We start from the raw sequence: 27,186 nt of genomic DNA on the forward strand, positions 1-27,186 counted from the left end.
CCTCCCCAACATATGGCGGCCAGAATTGGACACAATACGTTCGCATTAGGCATTAATATTAGATCAATATGTTTGATGTCGACCCGACAACCCCCCGCCCCCCCCTTCCCATTCCTTGAGGCATGGAAGTTCATCCAGGTTCCATTCAAATTGCTGGAAGGGAACCATTTTAAATATTACGACACAAACATACACAAGTAAAAGAAAAGGACAGACATCATATAGAACAAAACTTCTATTTGTAGTTACAATTCTGAAGTACTTTTGAAAACATGCAGAAAACAGGCAGGCTTTCAAACAGTTGTTTTTTTCAAATACGTTGACAACGTTTTTTTTTTTTTAAAAACAGCCAACTATTAGATAAAACTAGGATAATTTGCATAGATGATGCAATGACAGTTACAACTGAAGACTTGGCTCCACATACACACAATTTCAGTGTGAAACAAAATTTGACTTTTACAGAGTTTGGAATGTAGCATGAAAGTTTTTTCCCCCCCAAAAGTAGGTAACAGCAACACAAAAAAGGCACCTGGTTTTTGTTTCATATGGCAACCTAATTCTTTTCATAAAGTGACTCAATTGAATCACTAAAGTTGGAGACAGTTTTCCATTTGGCACTCCCATCACTTTGCTAAAGAAGTGCTGTATGGCTAAATTCAAAAACAATTACACATTTACAAACATAGTTCAATATTCTGAAAATATTTAATGCTCTGTCTAACTATATTCCCTTTTAGCTAAAAAGAAAGGCGAGGTCCATCTTGAGAACACAGCTTCAACATGAAGTCATGAATGCACTTTCAATCAGAAGTGGCCTTTGCATCCATGACGAGAACACATTTTAAACTGTTGACAGTCAAGAGCGTTGCAAACATTAACTGGAGCAAACACTCCCTGAACCTAATGATATTTTGGCTGAAAAGTACATATGGAACGGGTTTACAAATAATTAAGATATGACAAACTGGAAAATTCCTCAATCGGAGATTTTCTAGCATCTTCTCTCATCGCTCTGACCTACAGAAACACTTAGCCAAGCACAAAGTTATTTGCAATGTTGAAACCAAAGGAAAGGCATTTTTCAAGATGTTACAATTTGTTCTGGTACAGAAACATTAAAAAGTACATTTGGTGCCTTGGAAGTCAGGAGTTGAGTGTTTCTGAAATATTTGAAGACAGTGGATTTTAATTTGGCAATCCTGTCAAAAATACCAATGTGGGCCATCAAAAAAGCCAAAAAACCCAAACCCAAAGTCAGCAAAGGTTCCTTCTCTCAGACCGGGAGTGTTAACCTTCTGTTATGCTAAGTTTTAATTCCAAATCCGCGCTAGATATTATGCATTCTACTTAACTGTGCTCAGTAACAAAAAATGTAAACATATGTTTTCAAATAATAAAACGCGTTCAACACTGGTATTGAGGACTCTGCCCGTTATATCATGACTGACACCACAGCCATATCCGATCCATTTTATAAGCTTTGGTACGATTAACTTAAAAAACAAAAATGTTCGAGTCACCAAGTGGATGTGATGGCTTCTTTTTGGAACACAATCGACAACAACTGACCACAGAACATTGAGGAAGATCAACAACTTTGCATTCAATTCATTTCGGATCGCCAATTGGGGAAAGGAGTGAAAAGAAGTGGTTTTGGAAAGTCTTCTCTCAGGAACCCTTACTACCCAAGGCGCCATGGTGGCTGCCTGCTCTTTGTGCAATGAATCATTCTTCAGCAGAAGCGTCTTGTTCGAGAGGACAAGAGTTGTAGTGCTCAAGTGTTGAACCTTCCATGATACCAAAATTTATCAAACCGTGCCCTAGTACATGTTGTTTCTTCCGCTCTCAGATACATGCATCTCAAAAGAAAACCCCAGATCTTCAGACTGAAGATGAAAAAAAATAGGAAGCTGTACTTTCCATGCGAAAGATCATTTAGCATCACAGATGAGTCCTCAAATATGAACAGTCTTTGTTAAGTGCCAAATCTTATCCTGCGCAATATTAGATCCTGCGTGATATTAGAATGTTCTACGCTAGTTGCTTACCTTCCGTCTCATAATAAAAGGGTGCTCGTAAAATAATTTACTGAATAGGATCATGATTAGAAATCTTGAGAGAGCGTGATGTGGATTCTCTTGCAACTGAAGGTATGCTGCTGTCTATGACATATCAGCAATCCCTGCGGAATTTTCACTGTAAAGTAACAAAACATCGAGATGGATTCTGCACCCACATCAATTTTCATTCTAGATCTATCGGAATCAAATCTTAACTTTATTATTTTGAGAGGTATCTAAACAGACAGCCGGCACTCTCAAATTGTAGAATGTGTCTTATCTTATTTGAAGTCGCTGTAAGGTTTTGGGAAACCAGCAACCTTAAATGTTGTGTGCAAGTATCAAAATTTAAAAAAAGATACTAGAAGCACATCTAGAGAACAAAATTACGTTTAAAAATTTCAATCTTTTGCACAAAATTATTCAAATGTAAGCCTGCAGTAACCTTGATTCACTGACCATGACCATGCAGCTCAGATGGGACTATAATTGACCTGTTACTTGTGTTTGTCCCTGTCCTCTTCCTTAAAAAAAAAAAGGCACTTGTTTTGTATATACAGCCGAGAGCTGCATTCCATTTTCAAAATGCCCTTACCCAACTTGGCAATATGGTGAATGGAAGGAATAAACTCATCAGATCCAATAAGGGCAATTACATTGCCAACCTCTACCCAACAAAAGTCACCTCCACAGCTAGCAGAGTTCTTCAACAAAAAAAAAAAAAAGCTTAATTTGCAACAAGTTCCAATCTAGACCTCCATAGTTGGAATTAAAATAATATACCAGTACTGTGGTAGACAGCACATTTTGGTTATGACCTGAAGTGGATCTCAAATGGCTATTTAACATAACTGAGACAAATAATTTGAACTATTCATTTGGAATAGGCATTGTCATTTATAGTAAGCCATCTCTGAAAGTCTGTCTGCCAGTGAAGACAGCTGAGCAACAAAATAGTTATCAAATCCACACAGAGGTTTTCCCTTCTCCAGATTTGCTGCTTATACTGCTCTTGTTTGATCCTGCCCTCTTCTTCTCTCTGGGGTGGTTTGAGGGGTTGTGGTGCTCGTTATAAGCCTGGAACGCCAGGTCCAGTCGTTCCTGGGCCATTTTCAGCTGCTGCTGCACACTTTCCAAGTTGGCCGGGATATTTTCATCATTACTACCATATTGTTGCTCTTGGGCAATATTTGCCTTGTTTTGCTTGTAAGCCATTTTGGCATTGGAAATCTCCGTGTATGGAATCTGATCTGGTTTGACAGCAATGTTGTAACCAGGGGGAGCTGATGGCGTGTTCCACGTGTACGGGTAACTATAACTAGCATCAGTCATAGAGTTTTGCTTGTTTCGTAGTATATCCCTCATCATTCCAAATCCCAAATGCATCAACTCCCAGATGTCTATGACTAAACAAAGGCAGCTTACTCCGTACATTATTAGAAGAAATATAGTCTTTTCTGTTGGCCGAGATACAAAGCAATCTACCCGATGAGGGCAGGGATCCCTCTGACACTGGTACTTCGCAGCCACCTCAAAGCCATACAAAATATACTGGCCCACAAGAAAACTCAGCTCTATGGCAGTCCTGGTAAGCAACTGCACAACATAAATTTTCATCAGACCGTCTCTCTTAATGCGACGCCTTCCATCATGCTTGGTCAAGCTCTTTTGATCTGGGTTCTCTTTATCGCGGTGCAGCTCTATCTCTGGATACAGTATGGGATCCTCAATATGGTCATCTTCCGCCTCTTCCAAAGCACGATGCTGCTTCCACTGCACGGCATATTGGTGTTTCCTTGGCTTCTGCCGTCCATAGTCATGATCTTCTGTTCCAGCAATTTTGTGGACAGCGTAACCCAGGTACACAATAGATGGGGTTGCAATCAGTATTATCTGGAACACCCAAAACCTTACGTGGGATAATGGAGCAAAAGCATCGTAGCAAACATTCTCACAGCCTGGCTGTCCTGTATTGCAAACGAACTTGGTCTGCTCGTCATAGTAAATCGATTCCCCTCCGACCACTGTGAGCACAATGCGGAATATAATGAGAACAGTCAGCCACAGTTTGCCAACAAACGTGGAATGGTTGTGGATTTCCTCTAGAAGGCGTGTTAGAAAACTCCAGCTCATGTTATTCAATCAGCTTTATGATCGACCCCTGCAACACAACAAATAATTACAATTAGACAGTTAGAATACAGAGCAGTTAGAATCATAGAATCCCCGCAGTGCAGATGGAGGCCATTTGGCCCATCAGGTCTGTACTAACCCTCCAAAAGAGCACCAAGTTTGCCCCATCACCCCCACCTAACCATAGGACACTAAGGGCCAATTTAGCGTGGCCAATCCACCTCAGATTAAATCACCACCAGTCAGCTCTCTCTCAAAAGGGTCCTCGCGGACTATAGTGCCTTTAACCCTTCAAATTATATAATATAAATAGGAAGGCAAAATAAATCTGAAATGTAAACACCTGGAAGAGAAAGAGGTTAATGTTTCACAGAGATAGTTTATCAAAAGCGAGAGGAAGAAAGGGCAAACTGAGGGAAAGGGAGAAAGAAACACAGTACCATAACAGATCAATGTACAAGGCCTTTGCCTGACCAGCATCTGAGTTACCTTGTTGGTCTTCCAGAAAAAGATGCATAATAAGCATCAAGAGTCCATTTGCCATGTCTGTTTCAACAAAACCTGATCAATACTGCATCTTCAGCAGTTGCTCACCTGCACCTCTGCCTCATCTTTCGTCTTTGCAGGGGATTAAACTGTGGTTCTATAACAATAATAATCTTTATTGGCACAAGTAGGCTTACATTAAAACTGCAACAAAGTTACTGTGAAAAGCCCCTAGTCGCCACATTCCGGCACCTGTTCGGAGACACTGAGGGAGAATTCAGAATGTCCAAATTTCCTAACAGCACGTCTTTTGGGACTTGTGGGAGGAAACCCACAGAAACGGGGAGAACGAGTCCGCAGGCAGTGACCCAAGCCGAGAATCGAACCTGGGATCGCGGAGCGGTGAAGCAACAGTGCTACCCACTGTTCTACCGTGCTGCCCAACACTCATCAATTAACCACCATTGCCATTACCTATCACAGGTTGATTGGTCATCGGCCTCATTGCTGTTTCCGTGGGACTGTGCTGATGCTTGCTCATTCAACAACCGTAACGCAAATGGCTGCAAAAAATAAAAAATAAACTTTGCGGAGAAAAGGACTGCAATCCTCTCCTGGGGATTCAAAGCCCTTTTTATTCCTAAAATAAAGTCTCCACTAGGTACATTTCCAAAGCCAAAGAGGTTTACATCTCACATTGTTCCGGGACACCTGAAGCGTTTGAAGTGGAAAATATTCTCCTTGTAGTATTTGTATTCCTCACAAGGTGGAGCCACAGCACTGCTATGGGAAAGACAGACACACGCAGGGTGAAGAGAGAGAGAGGGAGAGGGGGTGAAAGAAGAAAAGACAGAAACTTGCATTTAGCAGCTCTTAGATAGTAAATATTTCAAGAAGACTTCATAGATTCGTGAAAATATAAATGGGGAACCACAGAGGGGGTGACGAGAGCTTGTCCTAAGAGGTGTGCTCTAAGAGAAAGTAGAAGGGAAGATTTTAGAGAGGGAATTCCAGAAAATGGGATCAAAGCCGCTAATGCCAAGGTCACAAGGGGTTGGGCAAGGTGAGAGTGCACAAAAGAATGGAGTTGCAACAATGGAGAGTTTTGAGGAGTTGGCTGGGGGAGGAGTGATGGTTGGGTCTCTGATTGGAGGGATTAACAACGTAGATAGGGAGACAATTCCATGAAAAAAACGTGGAAAATTAAAATTAGCATTTATATAGGTACTGGACCCCTTATACAGCGTCGCAGAATCCGAAAGGATCCAAACACCAGGTCTTGTGCATGGAACTACAGTGACCTTTATCAAATACGCAGATCAGTCAACATTCTTTCAAGGAGAAAAACAGGGCATGACATTTCAGGTGTACCGTCAGCAGAACTGATGGTTATGAGAAAACATGTATTTTAATAAGAATTTTTTTTTAAAAATGTAGGAAAGACTTATTTCAGACTTCCCGCATCTACAATAACTTGCTTTTGTAGTTTAACGTAGTCCAAAGACGTGCAGGTTAGGTAGATTGACCATGCTAAAGCCCTTAGTGTCCAGAAAGGTTAGATGGGGCTATCGGGTTACGGGGATAGGGTGGAAGTGACGGTTTATGTGGGTCGGTGCAGACTCGATGGGCCGAATGGCCTCCTTCTGCACTGTATGTTCTATGTAATACAAATGGAGAGAGAAAAATATGGCAAGCAGTAAAGAGAGAACAAATACATGGAGGAGAAACATGTTAAATTATTGAAATACTGATTAAAAGAGTTCAGTCCAAAAAAAGGATCGACGGGACGTCCGTGGCAACCATGGACTTGGTGGCTCCCACACGATATAGTGCTATTTAGTCCCGAACACCCGCATATGCGGGCGAACAGCAAAAAAGCAGTGGATCAGTGAGGAGTGTGAGACACTCTCCTTTGGGGTAGGTCTTCTTCTTACCAGACTAGAACAACTTTCCAAAACAAAAAGCGACAACAAACGGACTGGGAAATTCTTTCGAGCGTGGCGAGACACATGGCGGCGGCGAGGGGGTCCCAAGGCTGCACTTCCGCGCAGTGGTCGACCGATCAGCTGGTCGACTTCCGAACACTAAAATTCTGGCAACAAGTGTTGAAACCTTGGAAAATCTTGCCAGGGTAACTGACACAAGTTGGGCGGCTGTTGAGAGGGTGGAACAAAGGCTGGAATCCCAGGGTGCGTCGCTTCAAAAGATGGAGGAGTCGGTGGCCGACCACGAGGACTTTCTGCCCTTGTTGGAGGCGGAGATCATTTTGGTAGCGAAGAGCAAGAAGAAGCTGCGGGAGAAGGTGCAAGAGATTGAAAATCGAGAGAGACGTCACCATCTCCATATAGTAGGGCTGCCGGATGGAATCGAGGGTTTGCAGGCCACAGATTATGTAGCGCAAATGTTGGAAAAGTTGATGGGAGAGGGAGCCTTTGATCGACCCCTCGAGCTGGACCAAGCGCACAGAGCCCTCAGGATGAAGCTGAAGGTGGGTGAGCACCCGAGAGCGAGGGTGGGTGAGCACCCGAGAGCGAGGGTGGTGCGTCTACACAGGTTTCTGGATGAAAGAGAAAATTCTGCAATGGGCGAAGCAGACGAAGAAGTGCACCTGGTAAAGGTTGGATTTACCCGGATTTGGGCTCAGAGCTGGCTAAGCACTGGTCTGGATTTAACAGGGTTAACTTGACCCGACACAAGGGAGGTGTAAAATTTGGAATATTGTTGCCGGCTCGGCTGTGGATCATGTACCCGAACCAGGAGAATCAATGGCAGGGAATACCTTGTGGGGGCCCCATGGAATGTGAAATGATGACCTGGGGAAGCTGGCCAAGACAAAAGTATGGCTGGTTAAGAAGTTAAGGAGTCTAATAGTGGATGTAGTATTCCTGCAAGAATAACTGTTGGTTCACAGCGCCAGAGACCCGGGTTCGATTCCCGGCTTGGGTCACTGTCTGTGTGGAGTCTGCACGTTCTGCCCGTGTCTGCGTGGATTTCCTCCGGTGCTCCGGTTTCCTCCCACAAGTCCCGAAAGACGTGCTTGTTAGGGTGAATTGGACATTCTGAATTCTCCCTCCGTGTACCCGAACAGGCGCCGGAGTGTGGCGACGAGGGGAGTTTCACAGTAACTTCATTGCAATGTTCATGTCAGCCTACCTGTGACAATAATAAAGATTATGATTATTATAAAAAGAAACCCATTTGAAAGTGGCGGATCAGACGAGGCTGAAGAAAAGGTTGGGTGGGCCAGGTCTTGCCCTCGGGGCTAAACATAAAAACGAGACAGGTGGCTGTGCTGATTAATGAGAGGGTGGCCTTTGTTGTGGGGCAGATTGTGGCTGACCCGGGTGGTAGATTTGTGATGGTGAGCGGGAGGCTGGAAGGTACTGTGGTGTGTTGGGCAACATTTGTGCCCCAAACTGAGAAAATGTGGAGTTAATGAGGCGGGTTCTGGTGAAGATCCCCGGCTTGGACACGCACAGGCTGTTCCTTTTGTGTGTGTGTGTGTGTGTGTGTGAGAGTGTGTGGGGGGGGGGCGGAGGTGCCCCCCGGGGTAGACCCGTGGCGGTTCGAGAGGCCAATGATGAGGGAATAATTTTTTTCCCCCTCGCAAGTACATAAGGGGTATTCCCGGATCGACTTTTTTGCCATGAACAAGGCACTGTTGACAAGAGTGGTTGGGTCAGAATACTCGTCGATCGTGGGGTCAGATCATCCGCCACACTGGGTGGATCTACGGGTGGGAGGGGGTCCCCCCCACCCCCCCCCCCCCCCCACCCCCACCCACAGAGGACCCAGTGGAGGATGGACATGGGGCTACTGGCTGATAAAGGAGTTTGCGAGATGATAGAGAGGGCCATTCGGAATTATGTGGACCAGAATAACAAGGTTGCGGTCTCTGCCGGGATGGTATGAGAGGCACTGAAGGCTGTGATTATGGGAGTTTATCGCTAAAAGTGATAAGGAGAGGGTGCAGTGGGCAGAGAGGTTAAGGCTGATGGAGGCCATTTCGACGGTAGAGATGTGGATCAGAAATTGGCTAGCTGAAAGAAGACAGAGGGTGGTGGTTGATGGGAAATGTTCAGAATGGAGTACAGTCACAAGTGGAGTACCACAAGGATCTGTTCTGGGGCCGTTGCTGTTTGTCATTTTTATCAATGACCTAGAGGAAGGCGCAGAAGGGTGGGTGAGTAAATTTGCAGACGATACTAAAGTCGGTGGTGTTGCCGATAGTGTGGAAGGAAGTAGCAGGTTACAGAGGGATATAGATAAGCTGCAGAGCTGGGCTGAGAGGTGGCAAATGGAGTTTAATGTAGAGAAGTGTGAGGTGATTCACTTTGGAAGGAATAACAGGAATGCGGAATATTTGGCTAATGGTAAAGTTCTTGGAAGTGTGGATGAGCAGAGGGATCTAGGTGTCCATGTACATAGATCCCTGAAAGTTGCCACCCAGGTTGATAGGGTGGTGAAGAAGGCCTATGGAGTGTTGGCCTTTATTGGTAGAGGGATTGAGTTCCGGAGTCAGGAGGTCATGTTGCAGCTGTACAGAACTCTGGTACGGCCGCATTTGGAGTATTGCATACAGTTCTGGTAACCGCATTATAGGAAGGACGTGGAGGCTTTGGAGCGGGTGCAGAGGAGATTTACCAGGATGTTGCCTGGTATGGAGGGAAAATCTTATGAGGAAAGGCTGATGGACTTGAGGTTGTTTTCGTTGGAGAGAAGAAGGTTAAGAGGAGACTTAATAGAGGCATACAAAATGATCAGGGGGTTGGATAGGGTGGACAGTGAGAGCCTTCTCCCGCGGATGGAAATGGCTGGCACGAGGGGACATAACTTTAAACTGAGGGCTAATAGATATAGGACAGAGGTCAGAGGTAGGTTCTTTACGCAAAGAGTAGTGAGGCCGTGGAATGCCCTACCTGCTACAGTAGTGAACTCGCCAACATTGAGGGCATTTAAAAGTTTATTGGATAAACATATGGATGATAATGGCATAGTGTAGGTTAGATGGCTTTTGTTTCGGTGAAACATCGTGGGCCGAAGGGCCTGTACTGCGCTGTATTGTTCTATGTTCTATACTCTGATGCCTGAGGAGGCGCTGCTAAAGGACCAACAAAGACTCCAAATGGAATTTGCAATTGTGTCAACTCAGAAGCGGGTGAGGCAATTGCGCAATGCTAGAGGGGCGGTGTACGATTACAGAGAGAAAGCCAGCAGGATGCTTGCGCACCAGCTGAGGGGAGAGGTGGTGACGAGGGAGATTGATCGGATGAGATGAGGGGGGGGGCAAAGTAATAACCAAACTGAGACGGGGAGGGGATGAACGGAGTATTTTACCAGAAATTATACGGGTTGGAACTGCCTCCAGGGGATGAGGGAAAAAGTTTTGAGGGAGGACCAGATGAGACTGCATGGGCTCAGGGCCCCAGTGGAGCTGCGTGAGGTGATGGGAATGTGTGGGGTTGATGCAGTCCAGGAAGGCCTAGGCCCAGACAGATTCCCAACTGAGTTCTATAAGCCATTTGGGTTGCTGCTGGGTCTCATGTTGATGGGGATGTATAACGAGGCGCTGGAGAATGGTGATACACCCCCCACCCCCACGTTGTTGCAGGCATCCATCTCACTCATCCTAAAGAAGAACAATGACCCCAAACAGCGTGGGTCATATTAGCAGATTTTGTTACTGATCGTTGACGCAGACCCTTTGGCGAAGGTGCTGGCTGCACGGATAGAGGGTTGTGTATCGGGAGCTTTGGGGAGGACCAGAAGAGACTTGTAAAGGGCAGACAGTTGGCGGCCAATGTACATAGGTTACTGGATGTGATCATGATGCCTGCAAGAGGGGAAAAAGAGGTGGAAGTGGTGGTGTCTATGATGCGGAGAAGGCATTTGGCCGGGAGGAGTGTGTGTCCTTGTTTGATGTGTTTGAGTGGTTCAGGTTTGGACAGGGGCTGTCGACTGGGTTAGTTTACTGTATAAGGCCCCGAGGGCAAGTTCTGAGTACTTTGCGTTGCAACGTGGAACAAGGCAGGGGTATCCACTCTCCCCATTGCGCTTTGCTCTGGCGATTGAGCCATTGGCGATGGCTCCACGGGCCGCAAGAGAATGGGGTACTGGGGAGGTGGGAGGGGGAAAAGAGCACTGGAGCTGAGCCCAGCCTCGCGCCATATGAAGGTAAACATGACGAGACTTGTGGAGGAAATGAGAGAGGACTATAGGAGATGGGATATGCTGCCACGATCACAAATGGGGAGAGTTCAGAGACCGAAAATGGCGGTCTTGCCAAAATTCTTATTCGTGTTTCAAAATCTCCCGATTTTCTTGCCCAAGGCGGTTTTTAAAAAAAATATATTTTTATTAGGGTATTTGCAAGTTTTATAATAATAACAATAGCAGCGACATAAACATGGCAAAATAAACATTTTCACCCATCACAATCTTCAGCCCCCCCCCCCCCCAACAATAAAACAACAGTCTGGCCCTCCCCCCCCGCCCTCTTTTTGGAATTCTGCTTCCACTGACATTTTAATTTTCCCCTAGAAAGTCGACGAACGGCTGCCACCTCCGGGGGAACCCCAGCATTGACCTTCTTAAGGCGAACTTTATTTTCTCGAGACTTAAGAAACACAGCCATGTCACTAACCCAGGTCTCTACACTCAGGGCTTCGAGTCCCTCCACATTAATAAGATCCGTCTCCGGGTTACCAGGGAGGCAAAGGCCAAAACGTCAGCTTCTTTCACCCCCTGAACTTCCGGGTCTTCCGACACTCCAAGATCGTCACCTCCGGACTCGGCACCACCCGGTGTTTTGAGTACTGTGGATCTCGCCTTAGCGAAACCCTGTCAAAACCCTCTAAGCTTCGGGCATGCCCAAAACATGACGACATGATTTGCTGGACTTCCCGCGCACCTCGCACACCTGTCCTCTACCCAGAGAAACTTCCTCATCCGGGCGACCGTCATGTGTGCCCGGTGGACTACCTTGAATTGTATCAGGCTGAGCCTGGCACATGATGAGGATGTGTTAATCCTGTTTTGGGCACCCACCCACAGACCCGCCCCTATCTCTCCCCCCAGCTCGTTTTCCCACTTGCCCTTTTGCTCCTCCACCGGAGTTTCCTCTGATTCCATAAGTTCTTGGTAGATGTCTGATACCTTCCCCTCTCCCACCCATGTACTGGAGACTACTCTGTCCTGTATCCCCCGTGGCGGCAGCAGCGGGAAGGCCGGAACCTGCCTTCTCAAAAAGTCTCGTACCTGCAGATACCTAAACCCATTCCCTGCTGCCAATTCAAATTTTTCCTCCAAGGCTTTCAAGCTGCGGAAGCTCCAGTCTTTAAATAGACCCCACATCCTCCTAATTCCTGCCCTTTGCCATGTCCGGAACCCACCATCCAGCCTACCCGGTACAAACCGATGATTATTATAAATCGGGGTCCAAACCGATGCTCCCTCCACTCTCTTACATCTCCTTCACTGCCCCCAGGTTCTCAGAGCCGCCACCACCACCGGACTTGTGGAGTATCGGGCCGGCGAGAACGGGAGAGGCGCCGTTATCAGTGCTGCCAAACCTGTGTCTTTACATGACGCTGCCTCCATTCGTTCCCACACCGACCCCTCCCCCACTACCTGCTTCCTAATCATGGCTATATTAGCCGCCCAGTAGTAATTACAAAAGTTCGGCAGCGCCAACCCACCCTCCCCCCGACTGCACTCCAGCAACACTTTCTTCACTCGCAGGGTTTTACCCGTCCACACAAAGCCCGCAATAACCTTATTCACCCGCTTGAAAAAGGCCCTTGGGATGAAGATGGGGAGGCACTGAAAGACAAACAGAAATCTGGGGAGGACTGTCATTTTCACGGTCTGTACCCTCCCCGCCAGTGATAGCAGGAGCATGTCCCATCAAGTCCTCGTTCATTTGTTCTAGGTCTAACTTGTGCAGTGCCTCCCATTCCCGAGCCACCTGGATTCCCAAATATCGAAAGCTCCTTCCTACCATTCTAAACGGCAGCTCTCCCAGTCTCTTCTCCTGCCCTCTCGCCTGGATCGCAAACATCTCGCTCTTCCCCCCCACCCCCCCGGCCAATGTTCAATTTATACCCTGAAAAATTACCAAATTCCCCTAAGATCCGCATAACTTCCTCCAGCCCTTTCCAGTACCTAGAGGCTCTTAACGCCATGGCCAATGGCTCTATGGTCAGAGCAAACAGTAGCAGGGAAAGGGGACACCCTTGCCTCGTCCCTCGGTGTAGTTTAAAATAACCCGGTTCGTACGCACACTAGCTACTGGTGCCTGATAGAGTAACCGCACCCAGTCAATGAAGCCCTCACCAAACCCAAGCCTTCCCAGCGCCTCCCACAGGTAATCCCACTCCACCCGATCAAAAGCCTTCTCCACATCCATCGCGACCACTAACTCCATCTCCCCTCCTTCTGCGGGCATCATGACAAGATTTACGAGCCTTTGAACATTGGCCGTGAGTTGCCTGCCCTTTACAAACCCCGTCTGGTCTTCCACTATCATCACCCCTGGGACACAATCCTCTATCCTTGTGGCCAGTATCTTAGCCAGCAGTTTGGCGTCAATATTCAGTAGAGAAATTGGCCTGTATGACCCGCATTGCTCCGGATCCTTCTCCCGTTTCAGGACCAATGAAATAGAGGCCTGCGACACCGTTGGGGGGAGGGCTCCCTTCTCTCTTGCTTCATTAATTGCCCTCACCAGCAGTGGGCTCAATATCTCCTAAAACTTCTTATAGAATTCCACCGGGTAGCCGTCAGGCCCCGGGGCCTTGCCAGATTACATGCCCGCCAACCCCTCCATTATTTCTTCAGTATCAATTGGGGTTCCCAGCCCTTCCACCAGATCCTCATCCACCCAAGGTGTTTTTTTAAGAAAGAAAAAGTGAACAAGGTGATTTTGAGCTTTGTATGGGCGGGGAGGACCTCTCGAACCAGGAGTTTTCATGGAGAGAGGCAGGCAGAGAGGAGGCCTGCCACTGCCAAACTTGCACAACTACTACTGGGCAGCAAACATTGCCATGGTTCAAAAGTGGACAGTGGTCGGTGTGGGGACGGGTGGAGGAGGCCTCGTGCAATGGAACCACTTTGAGGGCATTGACATCAGTGCCTCTGCCGTTCTCATTGAACAGACACTCCTCAAATCCGGTGGTGAATCAGTTGCCGAAGGGGAAATGGGTTCAGGTACCTACAGATCAGGGTCTTCCTGAGTTCGTTTCCAATGTTACCACCCTGGGGCTGCTGGATAGGCTGTTATCAGAGGACGAGATAGGGAAAAGACAAGATCTCAGCTATGTATGCAGAGCTGAGTAAAAAAGGAGGAAGCGCCAACGGAAGAAATTCAGCAGAAGTGGGAGGAGGAACGGGAACTGGGGCGGAGGGAGGCGCGATATGGGAGGGGGCTTGGAGTGAGGCCCTGTGCAGGATTAACACTTCCTCGTAATTCGTGAGATTAAGCCTAATACAGTTTAAAGTGGTGCACAGGGCACATATGACAACGTCTAGGATGAATAGATTCCTCCCGGGGGTAGGGGCCACTCCAGGCACTGTGCCGGGACAGTGGCGAACCATACCCACATATTCTGTCCGAGGTTGGTGGGGTTCTGGTTGCGGAAATATCGTCAAACGTTCTGGGTGTGGAAGTAACACCAAGCCAACGTGTAGCACTATTTGGAGTGTCAGAAGATCCGGGTGCTCAGGTGGAGAGGGGCGCTGACCTAGCGGCCCTTCACCTCCCTGCTAGCCCGGAGAGGATCTTGTTGACTTGGTGGGATTGGAGCCTTTAAGAGTGGGGACACGGGTGTGCAACCTGGCAGAATTTCTCGCCATTAGGAGTATGGACCAGGGGTTTTCCACGAGTTGGAAGCTGTTCAGCGACTTTTTTCTTTTAAAAAGAGAGTGCCAGAATGTCAGCTGGAAGGGTGAAGGAGGGTTTTCCCCCTCTCATTTTTCATTCTTTTGTTAGGGGGGGGGTCGAGCATTATACTGGAAAGGTAGGAGAGATTGGGGAAGGTTAGCGTGAGACATGTTATTACATTGTTGATGGTCTATTATGGTTCTTGGTGTCTTTTTGTTCTGTACATATTTGAAAATACCTCCAGTAAACTATTTTTAAAAATGGAGGATCAACAGTTTGACCCCTCCACCCCAGGACCCAAAATCCGGAAAACCCCATGTCTGGTACAATCTGATCCCAAGCTTCCCGACTACAGGATCTGGTACCTGGAAGGCATTTCTCATGACCACCAGACATCTCAAATTACTCTACAGCCAGTGCAGTCCATTTGAAGTGTAATCACTGTTGTAATGTAGGAAACAGGACAGCCACTTTCAACACAGCAAACAGCAATGATCAGGACAATGTTTTTTATGATGTGGATTGTAGGATAAACATTGGCCAGGCCACCAGGGATAACTCCCCTGATGTTCTTCAAAATAGTGGCATGACATCTTTGACACACAGCCGGTCAAGCGGATAGAATCTCAGTTTAAGGTCTTATTCAAAAGGTGGCACCTCTGTCAGTGCAGCACTGCTTCAGTACTACACTGGAGTGTCAGCTTTGATTTCCCCTCACTTCCGGTTGCGGCGATGCGGAGCTAAGCCGCACATTTCGGCGGCTAGAACGGACTTATGGGCTCTCCAGAGGAGCCCCAAGGGAAATCTTTCAACGACTTCCCGTGTGGGAAGGTGAGAGCAAGGTCCCCCTTCCATAGTATATGGAGTGGACCAGAAGTGGAGCGGTCAAAAAAGCGGTTTTGGAGCAGCGAAAGAAGCGAGGGAGAAAAAACAAGATGGCGGAGGGCGGAGATCGAGCGGCATGGGGGCCGGAGCAGCAGGGGGGGGAATGGAGGAGCGCACACCGATTGCTGGGGAGGAGGCGGAGGGGGGATTTCCACACGGGGGTGGGTCAACGGGAAGGCGGGGGAGGCCGGGGTCAACAAGTGTCAGCTGACTTACGGGAGTGTTATGGGGGGAGCAAAAGAGCTAGATATGGATCTAGCGGGGGGAAGGGGGGGGAAAGAGGGGGGGGGAAATAGGGTTGCTGCTGCATTGGCCGAGGGGGAACTGGAAACAGAAGAGATGGTCGGGGCGGGGGTCCCCCGTCTGGGGGACTGGAGGGTGCGGGAGGCGCGGGCACGGGACTGGCGTAGAAAAGGAGATGGCTAGTCGGCAGGAGGGGGGGGGGGAAAAAGCCCCCCAATCCGGCTGATAACGTGGAATGTGAGGGGCCTGAATGGGCCGGTTAAGAGGGCCCGAGTATTCGCTCACTTAAAGGGACTGAAGGCAGACGTGGTCATGCTTCAGGAGACACATTTGAAGGTGACAGACCAGGTCAGGTTAAGAAAGGGATGGGTAGGACAGGTATTCCATTCGAGGCTGGATGCGAAGAATAGAGGGGTGGCAATACTGGTGGGGAAGCGGGTGTCGTTTGAGGCCAAGAATATAGTAGTGGACAATGGAGGTCGATACGTGATGGTGAGCGGTAGGCTGCAGGGGTATTGGTAAACGTATACGCCCCGAACTGGGACGATGCTGGATTTATGAAACGTATGTTGGGGCGCATTCCGGACCTGGAGATAGGAAGCTTGATAATGGGGGGGGGGGGGGGGATTTCAACACGGTGTTGGACCCAGCATTAGATCATTCCAGATCTAGGACGGGGAAGAGGCCGGCTGGGGCCAAGGTGCTTAGGGGGTTTATGGACCAGATTGGGGGGGGGGGGGTGGATCCGTGGAGATTTGCTAGGCCCCTGGCCAGGGAATTTTTTATTTTTTTTCCCTACGTACACAAAGCCTACTCCCGGATAGATTTTTTAGTTCTGAGCAGGGCGCTGATCCCGAAAGTGGAGGGAACGGAGTATTCGGCCATAGCCATCTCGGATCACGCCCCACACTGGGTGGAACTGGATTTGGGAGAGGAGAGGGACCAACGCCCACTGTGGCGTTTGGATGTGGGATTACTGGCAGATGAGGTGGTGTGCGGGAGGGTACGGGGGTGCATTGAAAGGTATTTGGAGGCCAACGCCAACGGGGAGGTGCAGGTGGGGGTAGTATGGGAGGCGCTGAAGGCGGTGGTCAGGGGAGAGTTAATTTCCATTAGGGCTCACCAGGGAGAAGAGAGAGGGAAGGAAAAGGGAAAGGTTAGTGGGGGAGATCCTGAGGGTGGACAGGAGATATGCAGAGGCCCCTGAAGAGGGACTACTCAGGGAGAGGCGAAGTCTCCAGGCGGAATTCGACCTGTTGACCACAGGGAAGGCAGATGCACAGTGGAGGAAAGCACAGGGGGCGACGTACGAGTATTGGGAGAAGGCGAGCCGGATGCTGGCACATCAGCTCCGTAAGAGGATGGCAGCGAGGGAGATAGGTGGAGTCAAGGATGGCAGGGGAACTACGGTGCGGAGTGCGGTGAAAGCCTTTTATGAGGAGCTGTACAGATCTCAGCCCCCAGCGGGGGAAGAGGGGATGCGACGATTTCTGGATCAACTGAGGTTCCCGAGGGTGGAGGAGCAGGAGGTGGCTGGTTTGGGGGCGCCAATTGGGTTGGAGGAGCTGATTAAGGGACTGGGGAGCACGCAGGCGGGGAAGGCCCCGGGACCAGATGGGTTCCCGGTTGAGTTTTACAGGAAGTATGTGGACCTGTTATCCCCGTTGCTGGTGAGGACTTTCAATGAGGCAAGGGAGGGGGGGGACCCTGCCCCCGGCAATGTCCGGGGCGATGATTTCTTAGATCCTGAAGCGGGACAAGGACCCACTGCAATGTGGGTCGTATCGGCCGATTTCGCTCCTTATTGTGGACGCTAAGTTGCTGGCAAAAGTGCTGGCTACGAGGATTGAGGACTGTGTCCCAGGGGTGATTCACGAGGACCAGACGGGATTTGTAAAGGGCAGGCAGCTAAACACCAATGTGCGGAGGCTCCTAAACGTGATTATGATGCCATTGGTGGAGGGAGAGGCGGAGATAGTGGTGGCTATGGACGCGGAGAAGGCCTTTGACCGAGTAGAGTGGGAGTACCTCTGGGAAGTGCTGCGGAGTTTTGGGTTCGGGGGAGGGTTTATTAGTTGGGTTAAGCTCCTAATTAGAGCCCTGGTGGCGAGTGTGGTTACGAATCGGCGGAGGTCGGAGTATTTTCGGCTGTATCGAGGGACGAGGCAGGGGTGCCCCCTGTCCCCCCTGTTGTTTGCATTAGCAATTGAGCCTTTGGCCATGGCATTAAGGGAGTCCAGGAAATGGAGGGGGGTGGTCCGAGGGGGAGAGGAGCATCGGGTGTCGCTGTATGTGGACGACCTGTTGCTATATGGCAGATGCAGTGGAGGGGATGGTGGAGGTCATGCAGATCCTAAGGGAGTTTGGGGACTTCTCCGGCTATAAGCTCAATGTAGGGAAAAGTGAGCTCTTCGTGGTGCATCCAGGGGACCAGGGAAGAGGGATAGACGGCCTACCGTTGAGGAGGGCGGAAAGGAGCTTTCAGTACTTGGGGATCCAGGTAGCTAGGAGTTGGGGGGCCCTGCAAACTTAATTTGACGTGGCTGGTGGAGCAGATGGAGGACGACTTCAAACGATGGGATATGTTGCCACTCTCGCTAGCGGGCAGGGTACAGTCGATTAAAATGATGGTTGGGGGCTGGCACTATTTGGGGTGGCGGACGAGCCGGGAGTGCAGGAGGTGATAGAGGCCGGTATCCTGGCCTTTGCGTCCCTGGTAGCCCGGCGGAGGATCTTGCTATTATGGAAAGACGCGAAGCCCCCCAGTGTGGAAGCTCGGACCAATGACATGGCAGGGTTCATCAAGCTGGAGAGGATAACGTTTGCCTTGAGAGGGTCTGTGCAGGGGTTCTTCAGGCGCTGGCAACCGTTCCTAGACTATCTCGCGGAGCGTTAGATGGAGGTCGGTCAGCAGCAGCAGCAACCCAGGGAGGTGGGGGGGGGGTATATGGGTGGGCGGGGAAGGGGGGTTTCCTTGGGGCACTGGAAAATGGAAAAACATAAACATATGGGAGAGTCAATATGGGCGGGAGGTACCATTGTACAAGTTCTGTATTATGTTGGATTGATGTTTATGTTTTGTTCTGTTCCTTCTCTTTTTTGTTACGGTGGGAGGGGGTTTAAATGGTTGAAAATGTTTGTTGAAAAACTTTGAATAAACATTTTTTTTTTCAAAAAGCTTCAATTTCCCTGCTAAAGCCCAGGTGTTTGACTTGAAGCCAGAACCTCCTGATTCAGAGGTGAGAGAGTGCAGCCGTCCGAGCCGTGGCTGATACATATGGAGAATCTTAACCATGAGCCTGAGGAATTCAATATTACTGGAATTACGGAATCATTAGGTCAGTGAGGACAGGTTGATAGCAGAGTGGGATTGGGTAGCGGGTAGGATATGGTTAGCAGGATTTTGGGATCTCCTGGTTTTTTGGACGGCAGAGGATGGGAGGACTGTCAGGAGAGCATCAGAAAACTATAGCCTCTCTAGGCTTGACTAAAGAATGAAAGTGCATCCAGCAGATGATGAGCTGAAAAAAAGGAGGAAGGAGGTGGGCGATATGGAGGTGGTTGTTGGCAGTTTTTGTGACAGAGAACACTCGGGGTTAGAATGCATGAGACACACTTCATCAATGGCAATGGAGAGGCTCACTGCCATCACGTGCAAGTTGTCCCATGTTTACAGATGACACCCGAGAGGCGTATTTGGATTTGAGAAATTTGCATGGGGGATGGGGCGTTCCTTAATTGCCCTCCAGAAGGTGGTGGCAAGTGGCTGCCTGAAACACAACAGTACATGTTGGGAAAGTGCACAGCCAAAGTTGTTAGGGTGGGAGAAGGATGAAGTTGTCAAAAGTAGATTCTTGAGGAATAGGTAAGATTAGAGCCAAGCATGGCAATCCAACAGAGCTTCAGGATGTTCAATTGGGTCAATGATCTCCGAGAGCTTTCATGTGCGCTCCTACCCATGAGCTGAATTTTTAGGATGGCGAGAGCTTGGTGCCCATCCTCTGGAGAGTTGGCAGGGAATACATCCCCAGCATCTCCGACAGGCCTGGTGCCAGTTAATGCTTGGGCAGCAGGCGGTACCTCCGTCTGCACTTGGGAGGAGATTCTACCTCGGAGAGCTGTCAGCCAATCATCCAGGCACAGCGCTGCAGTGGCGGGAGGTGCAACTGCAGCACCACGCCCGAGACTAGGAGCGCAACTTGACTAATCGGGAACAAAGTCCATTAGCGAGCGCATTTAGCCGCATGAATACCGGCACTCGCAGCGCAGAGCAACATCAACGCTATCAAATGTCATTCAGGTTAGAAATGGGGCCGCAGCGAGGAACGAGCAGCCGAGGTCGCACATTCTGCCTGCACGGAGGAGCTCCGCTTTCCGGAACTCCAGTGCAGTGAGAGATCAGGATGATCAGGCCCCTGACACCCGCCCCCCCCACCCCCTTCCAGGTCCCAACTCACTATGAGGAGAATCCCCTGGGAGACCCCCACGAGTGTCGTTCTATCTAATCCCTGTTTGTAGTGGCCAGTACTGAACACTGCTTGCCTGCGGTCTCGGATAGATCCCAACCCTCAGGAAACTGCATATAAAGTGAGACTTTGACAAAGTCATCTGGACTCGAAACGTTAAGCTCTTTTCTCCCCCTACAGATTCTGCCAGATCTGCTACGATTTTCCAGCATTTTCTCTTTTGGTTTCAGATTCCAGCATCCGCAGTAATTTGCTTTTAGTTTATAAAGTGAGACTAGCTGTCCAGCTCTAACATTCAGAATTGGCAAACGGTGATGCCGCCCAATCGCAACATCTTGCAAGATCGCGTTAGATCTTACGAGGCATTGCAAGCCCGGTAGATCCTGGGAGAGGCTTCAATTGGCCACATTGCGCCACGGCGGCACTGCTTTTCAGGTACAGCGTGGCCATTTGATCGAGCCCCAAGTCTCAGGAACTGCAAAGCTGGGAAGTTTCAGCGGTCCCAGGGAGAAGTGGGTCGGGAATGGCCTGGGGGGGGTCATGAGGGGGAGCGATCTAACTCTTGGGTGGGCAGAGTGGGGGGGGGGGGGGTGATGGGGAAGGAAGAATTGGTCAGAAGTCTATGGTCCATGGGATTGAGGGGCGCCCTCAATCTGAAAGGGCCTTCTGATGAAGGCATCCCACCCCCACTCGAGATCAAGGGCAAAAGCATTTTCTGTTTCCCAGCCTCAGTCATTGGGGGCCCGCCAGCCTACAAATTGAGGCTGTCCGGGAAAAGGCCTTTCAGTAATCACTAAGTGGCCACTTGAGGGCCTTAATAGGAGCATGGGGGGGGGGGGGGGGGGGGGGGGGGAGATTCCCGGCTGAATCCCTGTCTGTCACACCGTAAAATTGCATTTCAGTTAGGGCAGGCAGGATCCCGAAGGGAATCCTGTCCATGCTATTTTGAACTCCTCCACCAACCTGCCCGTCTCAGAACCCACTGGGGTTGGGGGGGAGGTGGAGAAAGAGCGTAAAATCCTGGCCTGTGTTTCTAACCGTTTGGACCCCCCAAGCTTGTTCCACTGTTCAGTGGGATTATGGCTAAATTAGATCAGAATTCCATTTACCCACCACGGCTCAATGGCTCTTAAAATTTGGTGACAAAAATCTTATCAATCACAGATATGGACGTTAGCAGAGTAGCTTCACAGCTCCAGGGTCCCAGGTTTGAATCCCAGCTTGGGTTGCTGTCTGTGCGGAGTCCGCAGGTTCTCCCCGTGTGTGCGTGGCTTTCCTCCGGGCGCTCCGGTTTCCTCCCACAGTCCAAAGATGTGCAGGTTAGGTGGATTGCTCTTGGGTGTTCAAAAGAATTACTGGGTTAGAGTGGACGTGCGAGTAAGGTGCTCTTTCGAAGGGCCGGTGCAGACTCAATGGGCCGAATGGCGTCCTACTGCACTGTAAAAACAAATTAGGTGATTTTAAAACGAATTGAGCTGCCACCTACTGCTTCTGTGGCAAAGCTTCCCATGCTTCTACCATTCTTTGTAAATAATTGTTTCCTAATGTCTCTACTGAATAACTTGGCTCTGATTTTCCATCTCCTTATCCTAGACTCCCCCAGCGAATTAAAAAATTCCAATCTACTCTGTCATTTCCATGCAAAATCCTAAAAACTTCAATCATATCACCACAGGACAGACAGGCAAAGATCTGACGGCAATAAATATATTCAGGGAAATCTATCTACCTCTGCCTTAAAGATATTAATTGGCACTGCCTCCACCCATCTCTGGAGAAGAGTTCCAAAAACTCACAACCTTCAAAGAAAACAAATCCTCCTCATCTCGGTCTTAAATGGGAGACCCTTTAGGTACCTCAAGTTCTAGTCTCTCTCACAAGTGTAACCACCCTCTCAGCATCTACCCTGCCAAGTCTGTTTCCACAAGATCACCTCCCAATCTTCGAAACACCAATGGTGTTGGAGCCTGTCCAATCTTACTTCATAAGATTGGATTGGATTTGTTTATCGTCACGTGTACCGAGGTACAGTGAAAAGTATTTTTCTGCGAGCAGCTCAACAGATCATTAAGTACATGAGAAAAAAAGGGAATAAAAGAAAATACATAATAGGGCAACACAACATTTACAATGTAACTACATAAGCACTGGCATCGGATGAAGCATACAGGGTGTAGTGTTACTGAAGTCAGTCCATAAGAGGGTCATTTAGGAGTCTGGTGACAGTGGGGAAGAAGCTGTTTTTGAGTCTGTTTGTGCATGTTCTCAGACTTCTGTATCTCCTGCCCGATGGAAGTAGTTGGAAGAGTGAGTAAGCCGGGTGGAAGGGATCTTTGATTATACTGCCCGCTTTCCCCAGGCAGCGGGAGGTGTAGATGGAGTCAATGGATGGGAGGCAGGTTCGTGTGATGGACTGGGCGGTGTTCACGACTCTCTGAAGTTTCTTGCGGTCCTGGGCCGAGCAGTTGCCATACCAGGCTGTGATGCAGCCCGATAGGATGCTTTCTATGGTGCATCTGTAAAAGTTGGTAAGAGTCAATGTGGACATGCCGAATTTCCTTAGTTTCCTGAGGAAGTATAGGCGCTGTTGTGCTTTCTTGGTGGTAGCGTCGACGTGGGTGGACCAGGACAGATTTTTGGAGATGTGCACCCCTAGGAATTTGAAACTGCTAACCATCTCCACCTCGGCCCCGTTGATGCGGACAGGGGTGTGTACAGTACTTTGCTTCCTGAAGTCAATTACCAGCTCTTTAGTTTTGCTGGCATTGAGGGAGAGATTGTTGTCGCTACACCACTCCACTAGGTTCTCTATCTCCCTCCTGTATTCGGACTCATCGTTATTCGAGATCCGGCCCACTATGGTCGGATCGTCAGCAAACTTGAAGATGGAGTTGGAACCAAGGTTTGCCACGCAGTCGTGTGTGTACAGGGAGTAGAGTAGGGGGCTAAGTACGCAGTCTTGCGGGGCGCCGGTGTTGAGGACTATTGTGGAGGAGGTATTGTTGTTCATTCTTACTGATTGTGGTCTGGTCGGTCAGAAAATCGAGGATCCGGTTGCAGAGTGGGGAGCCAAGTCCTAGGTTTTGGAGCTTTGATATGAGCTTGGCTGGGATTATGGTGTTGAAGGCGGAGCTGTCGTCAATAAATAGGAGTCTAATGTAGGAGTCCTAGTTTTCGAGATGCTCTAGGGATGAGTGTAGGGCCAGAGAAATGGTGTCTGATGTGGACCGGGTGCAGGGGTATGCGAATTGCAGTGGATCAAGGCGTTCTGGGAGTATGGAGGTGATGCGCTTCATGATCAACCTCTCGAAGCACTTCATTACGACTGAAGTCAGGGCCACTGGTCGGTAGTCATTGAGGCACGTTGCCTGGTTCTTCTTTGGTACCGGTATGATGGTGGTCTTCTTGAAGCAGGTGGGGACCTCGGAGTGGAGTAGGGACAGGTTAAAGATGTCCGTGAATACCTCTGCCAGCTGATCCGCGCAGGCTCTGAGTGCACGACCAGGGATCCCGTCTGGGCCCGTCGCCTTCCGAGGGTTCACTTTCAGGAAGGCCAATCTGACTTCAGAAGCTGTGATGGTGGGTATGGGTGAATTATGGGCTGCTGGGGCACTCGCCAGCGGATTGTTGGTTACCTGCTCGAACCGAGCATAGAATGCATGGAGTTCATCGGGGAGGGGTGGGCTGCTGCCCGAGATACTGTTCGGCTTCGCTTTGTAGCCCGTTATGTTGTTTAGTCCTTGCCACAACCGCCGAGAGTCTCTCTGTGACTCTAGCTTGGTTTGATATTCTCTCTTGGCATTCCGGATGACTTTGCGGAGATATCACCCAACCCATGCCTCCCAGGTATCAGTCGAGTGAGCTTTCTCTGAACTGCTTCTAAACATATTTCTATCCTTCCTTAAATAACAAGACCAAAACTGTGCACATTACTCCCAAGACAGATTTGGTAATGGGTTGAAGGGTTATGTCGAACAGGCAGGACAGTGGAGTTGAGGCCGGGATGGGATCAGCCATGATCACATGGAGGGCGGTAGGCTCGGAATGCCAAATTGCATATTCCTGCTCCTAGGTCATGTGTTCTAGGGTGGAGATGCTCTGGCTGATTTTGCAATCCAACTCTTGGTCTGTAACATTGTAGGTAGCAGATGAGGAACATATCAGCCATGATTGCGGAGCAGACTCGATGGGCCGAATGGTCTAATTTGCTCCTACATCTTATGAATTTATTGTGGTAAACCACTGTTATTCTGGTTCCACTGTTACTTACAGCGCTGTATATATTCTCTGTTACGGTTTGTTCCATTGTTACTCACTGTGTTATATATTGTTGTTCTTCCGAGGCTCTGCCCCACTGGGTGTTGTATATAGTTGACTGATCTGTAGCCCTGTCTCCAGTCTGGATTCAGCAGCAGACAGGCTACATCTCAGACTATTAAAACCATTACTTTGTTTTCTACAACTTGCTCAGTATTCAATTGATGGTGCATCAATTTAATACAAGATAGTATGATGGATAAGTCACTCAAGCCTGAGCGATTGGACCTGGACCCAGAGGCAGCCGATGTCACTGTGATCTTCCAGCATTGGCCAAGCTGTTTCGAGGCCTACCTCGACTCTTCCACTGACGCCGTCTCAGGGGAGCACAACGAGTCCTCAACGCCCGGGTGAGCCACCGAATATTTACCCTCATCACAGCTGCAGCCACGTACGACGAGGCGATTACACTCCTCAAAAGGGCAGGACGTGAGGGCGGTAAACGAGGTGTACGCCTGGCACCTCCTCACCATGAGGCGTTAACGCCCAGGAGAATCTTTGGCCGAGTTTCTGCGTGACCTGCGGGTACTCGCCCGGAACTGTAGCTGCCAGGCAGTAACGGCAGTTCAACATACCGAGCTCCTGATCCGGGACACCCATGTGGCTCGTGTTAGGTCTGACAACATCCATCAGCGCCTGCTCGAAGTGGGTACCCTCTACCTAAATGACACGGTGCGGTTCATGAACTCCCTGGAAGTGGCCTTCCAGAATATGGATGCCTTCACGCCCGACCATGCGGCGTCCTCGTGGGCGACCTGGGCGCAGCCATCACCCGATCCGGGGGGGGGGGGGTCACAAGCCTGTGCCGCGCGGCAGCCCGCCAACTCCGGGGGACAGTCCTGCTACTTCTGCGGCCTGGGTCAGCACTCCAGACAAGACTGCCCAGCTCAGAACACGACCTGCAGCGAGTGCCGTAAGAAGGGCCACTTTGCAAAAGTCTGCCAGGCCCAGCCTAAAACGTCCAAATCCTGCCGCATGGTATCTTGCCTGTCGGGACCACCCCCTTCTAACGAGTCATCCGCCTCGTGTGACCTGTGGAGTCCGCCATCTTGTTCGCCATCTTCTACACGACCCTCCACGTGCGACTCGTTGGGGCTGCCATCTTGGACGCCGCCCGCTACCACCGACCAGACCAGCCACCTCCCGCAGCTCGCCTCCGTCACCCTCGACCAGTCCCGGCGCCGTCATCTCAAGAACTCCTTGATGACCGTCCGGATCAACGGGCACGAGACGACCTGCTTATTCGACTCCAGGAACACGGACATCTTCGTCCATCCTGATACAGTAAGCTACTGCTCCCTCCGAATTGTTCCTGCGTCCCAGACAATCTCTCTGGCTCCCGGATCACACTCTGTTGAGGTCCGGGGGTACTGTGTCGCAGCTCTTGCGATACGTGGTGTAGAGTACGTTAACTTTAGACTCTACGTCCTCTCCTATTTCTGCACACCCCTTTTATTAGGCCTAGACTTCCAATGCTATCTCCGAAGCCTCACCTTAACGTTCGGTGGACCCCTGCCCCCTCTCACCGTCTGTAGCCTCGCGACCCTTAAGGTTGCCCACCCCCGCTCTTCGCTAACCTCATCCCGGACTGTAAGCCCGTCGCCACCAGGAGCAGACGACATAGTGCTCGGGACAAGGCCTTTATCAGGTCAGAGGTCCAGCGACTCCTGCGGGAAGGGATCAGTACCAGCCCAAGACTGGGGAGAAGCTCCGGATGGTCGTCGACTACAGTCAGACGATAAACTGGTACATGCAGCTCGATGTGTACCCCCTTCCCCGCATATCTGACATGGTCAACCAGATTGCGCAGTACCGAGTCTTCTCCGCGGTAAACTTGAAGTCCACTTACCACCAGCTCCCTATCCACCCGGAGGACCGCCAATACACTGCCCTCGAGGCAGATGGGCGCCTCTACCACTTCCTCAGGGTCCCCTTCGGCATCACCAATGGGGTCTCGGTCCATCGACCGAATGGTTGACCAGAACGGGCTGCGGGCCACGTTCCCGTATCTGGATAATGTCACCATCTGCGGCCATGACCAGCAGGACCATGACGCCAACCTCCAGCGTTTCCTTCACACCGCCAAGCTCCTTAATCTTGCGTATAATAAAGGAGAAGTACGTTTTCCGCACGACCCGCCTAGCCATCCTCGGCTACGTTGTGGAAAATGGGAGTCCTAGGGCCCGATCCCGAACGCATGCACCCCCTTCTGCAACTTCCCCTTCCCCACTGCCCCAAGGCTCTGAAGAGATGCCTGGGGTTCTTTTCGTACTATGCCCAGTGGGTCCCCAACTATGCGGAAAAGGCACGTCCACTCATCAAATCCGCCCTTTTTCCCCTGTCGGCCGAGGCCCGCCTAGCCTTCAACCGCATCAAGGCAGACATTGCCAAGGCCACGATGCACGCTGTGGACGAGTCCATCCCGTTCCAGGTGGAGAGCGATGGGTCCGATTTTGCCCTGGCCGCTACCCTCCATCAGGCAGGCAGACCCGTGGCCTTCTTTTCCTGTAACTTCCAGGTCTCCGAGGTTCGATACTCCTCCGTCGAGAAAGAAGCCCAAGCCATTGTGGAAGCTGTGCGACATTGGAGGCATTACCTGGCTGGCAGGCGATTCACTCTCCTCACTGACCAACGGTCGGTTGCCTTCATGTTCAACAATACACAGAGGGGCAAGATCAAGAACAACAAGATTCTGAGGTGGAGGATCGAACTC

General features: G+C 49.9%; 1 protein-coding gene across 4 annotated transcripts in view; it reads right to left on the minus strand.

Moving 5' to 3' along the window:
• Positions 1-222: 222 nt before the first annotated feature.
• The window catches only part of LOC140398411 (gap junction gamma-1 protein-like), a 150,503-nt gene continuing 123,539 nt past the window's right edge, over positions 223-27,186 (minus strand). For 3 of the 4 annotated variants that reach the window (XM_072487074.1, XM_072487073.1, XM_072487072.1), the window contains one exon: positions 223-4,224. In XM_072487074.1, coding sequence (XP_072343175.1) covers positions 3,024-4,196 — 1,173 coding nt within the window. In that variant the 5' untranslated portion in view covers positions 4,197-4,224 and the 3' untranslated portion in view covers positions 223-3,023. Of the gene's footprint in view, positions 4,225-21,269; positions 21,594-27,186 lie in introns of all 4 variants that reach the window. The other variant, XM_072487075.1, reaches the window with a different exon arrangement.

The sequence above is a fragment of the Scyliorhinus torazame genome, chromosome 21 (assembly GCF_047496885.1).
Source record: "Scyliorhinus torazame isolate Kashiwa2021f chromosome 21, sScyTor2.1, whole genome shotgun sequence".
Classification (NCBI taxonomy): domain Eukaryota; kingdom Metazoa; phylum Chordata; class Chondrichthyes; order Carcharhiniformes; family Scyliorhinidae; genus Scyliorhinus; species Scyliorhinus torazame.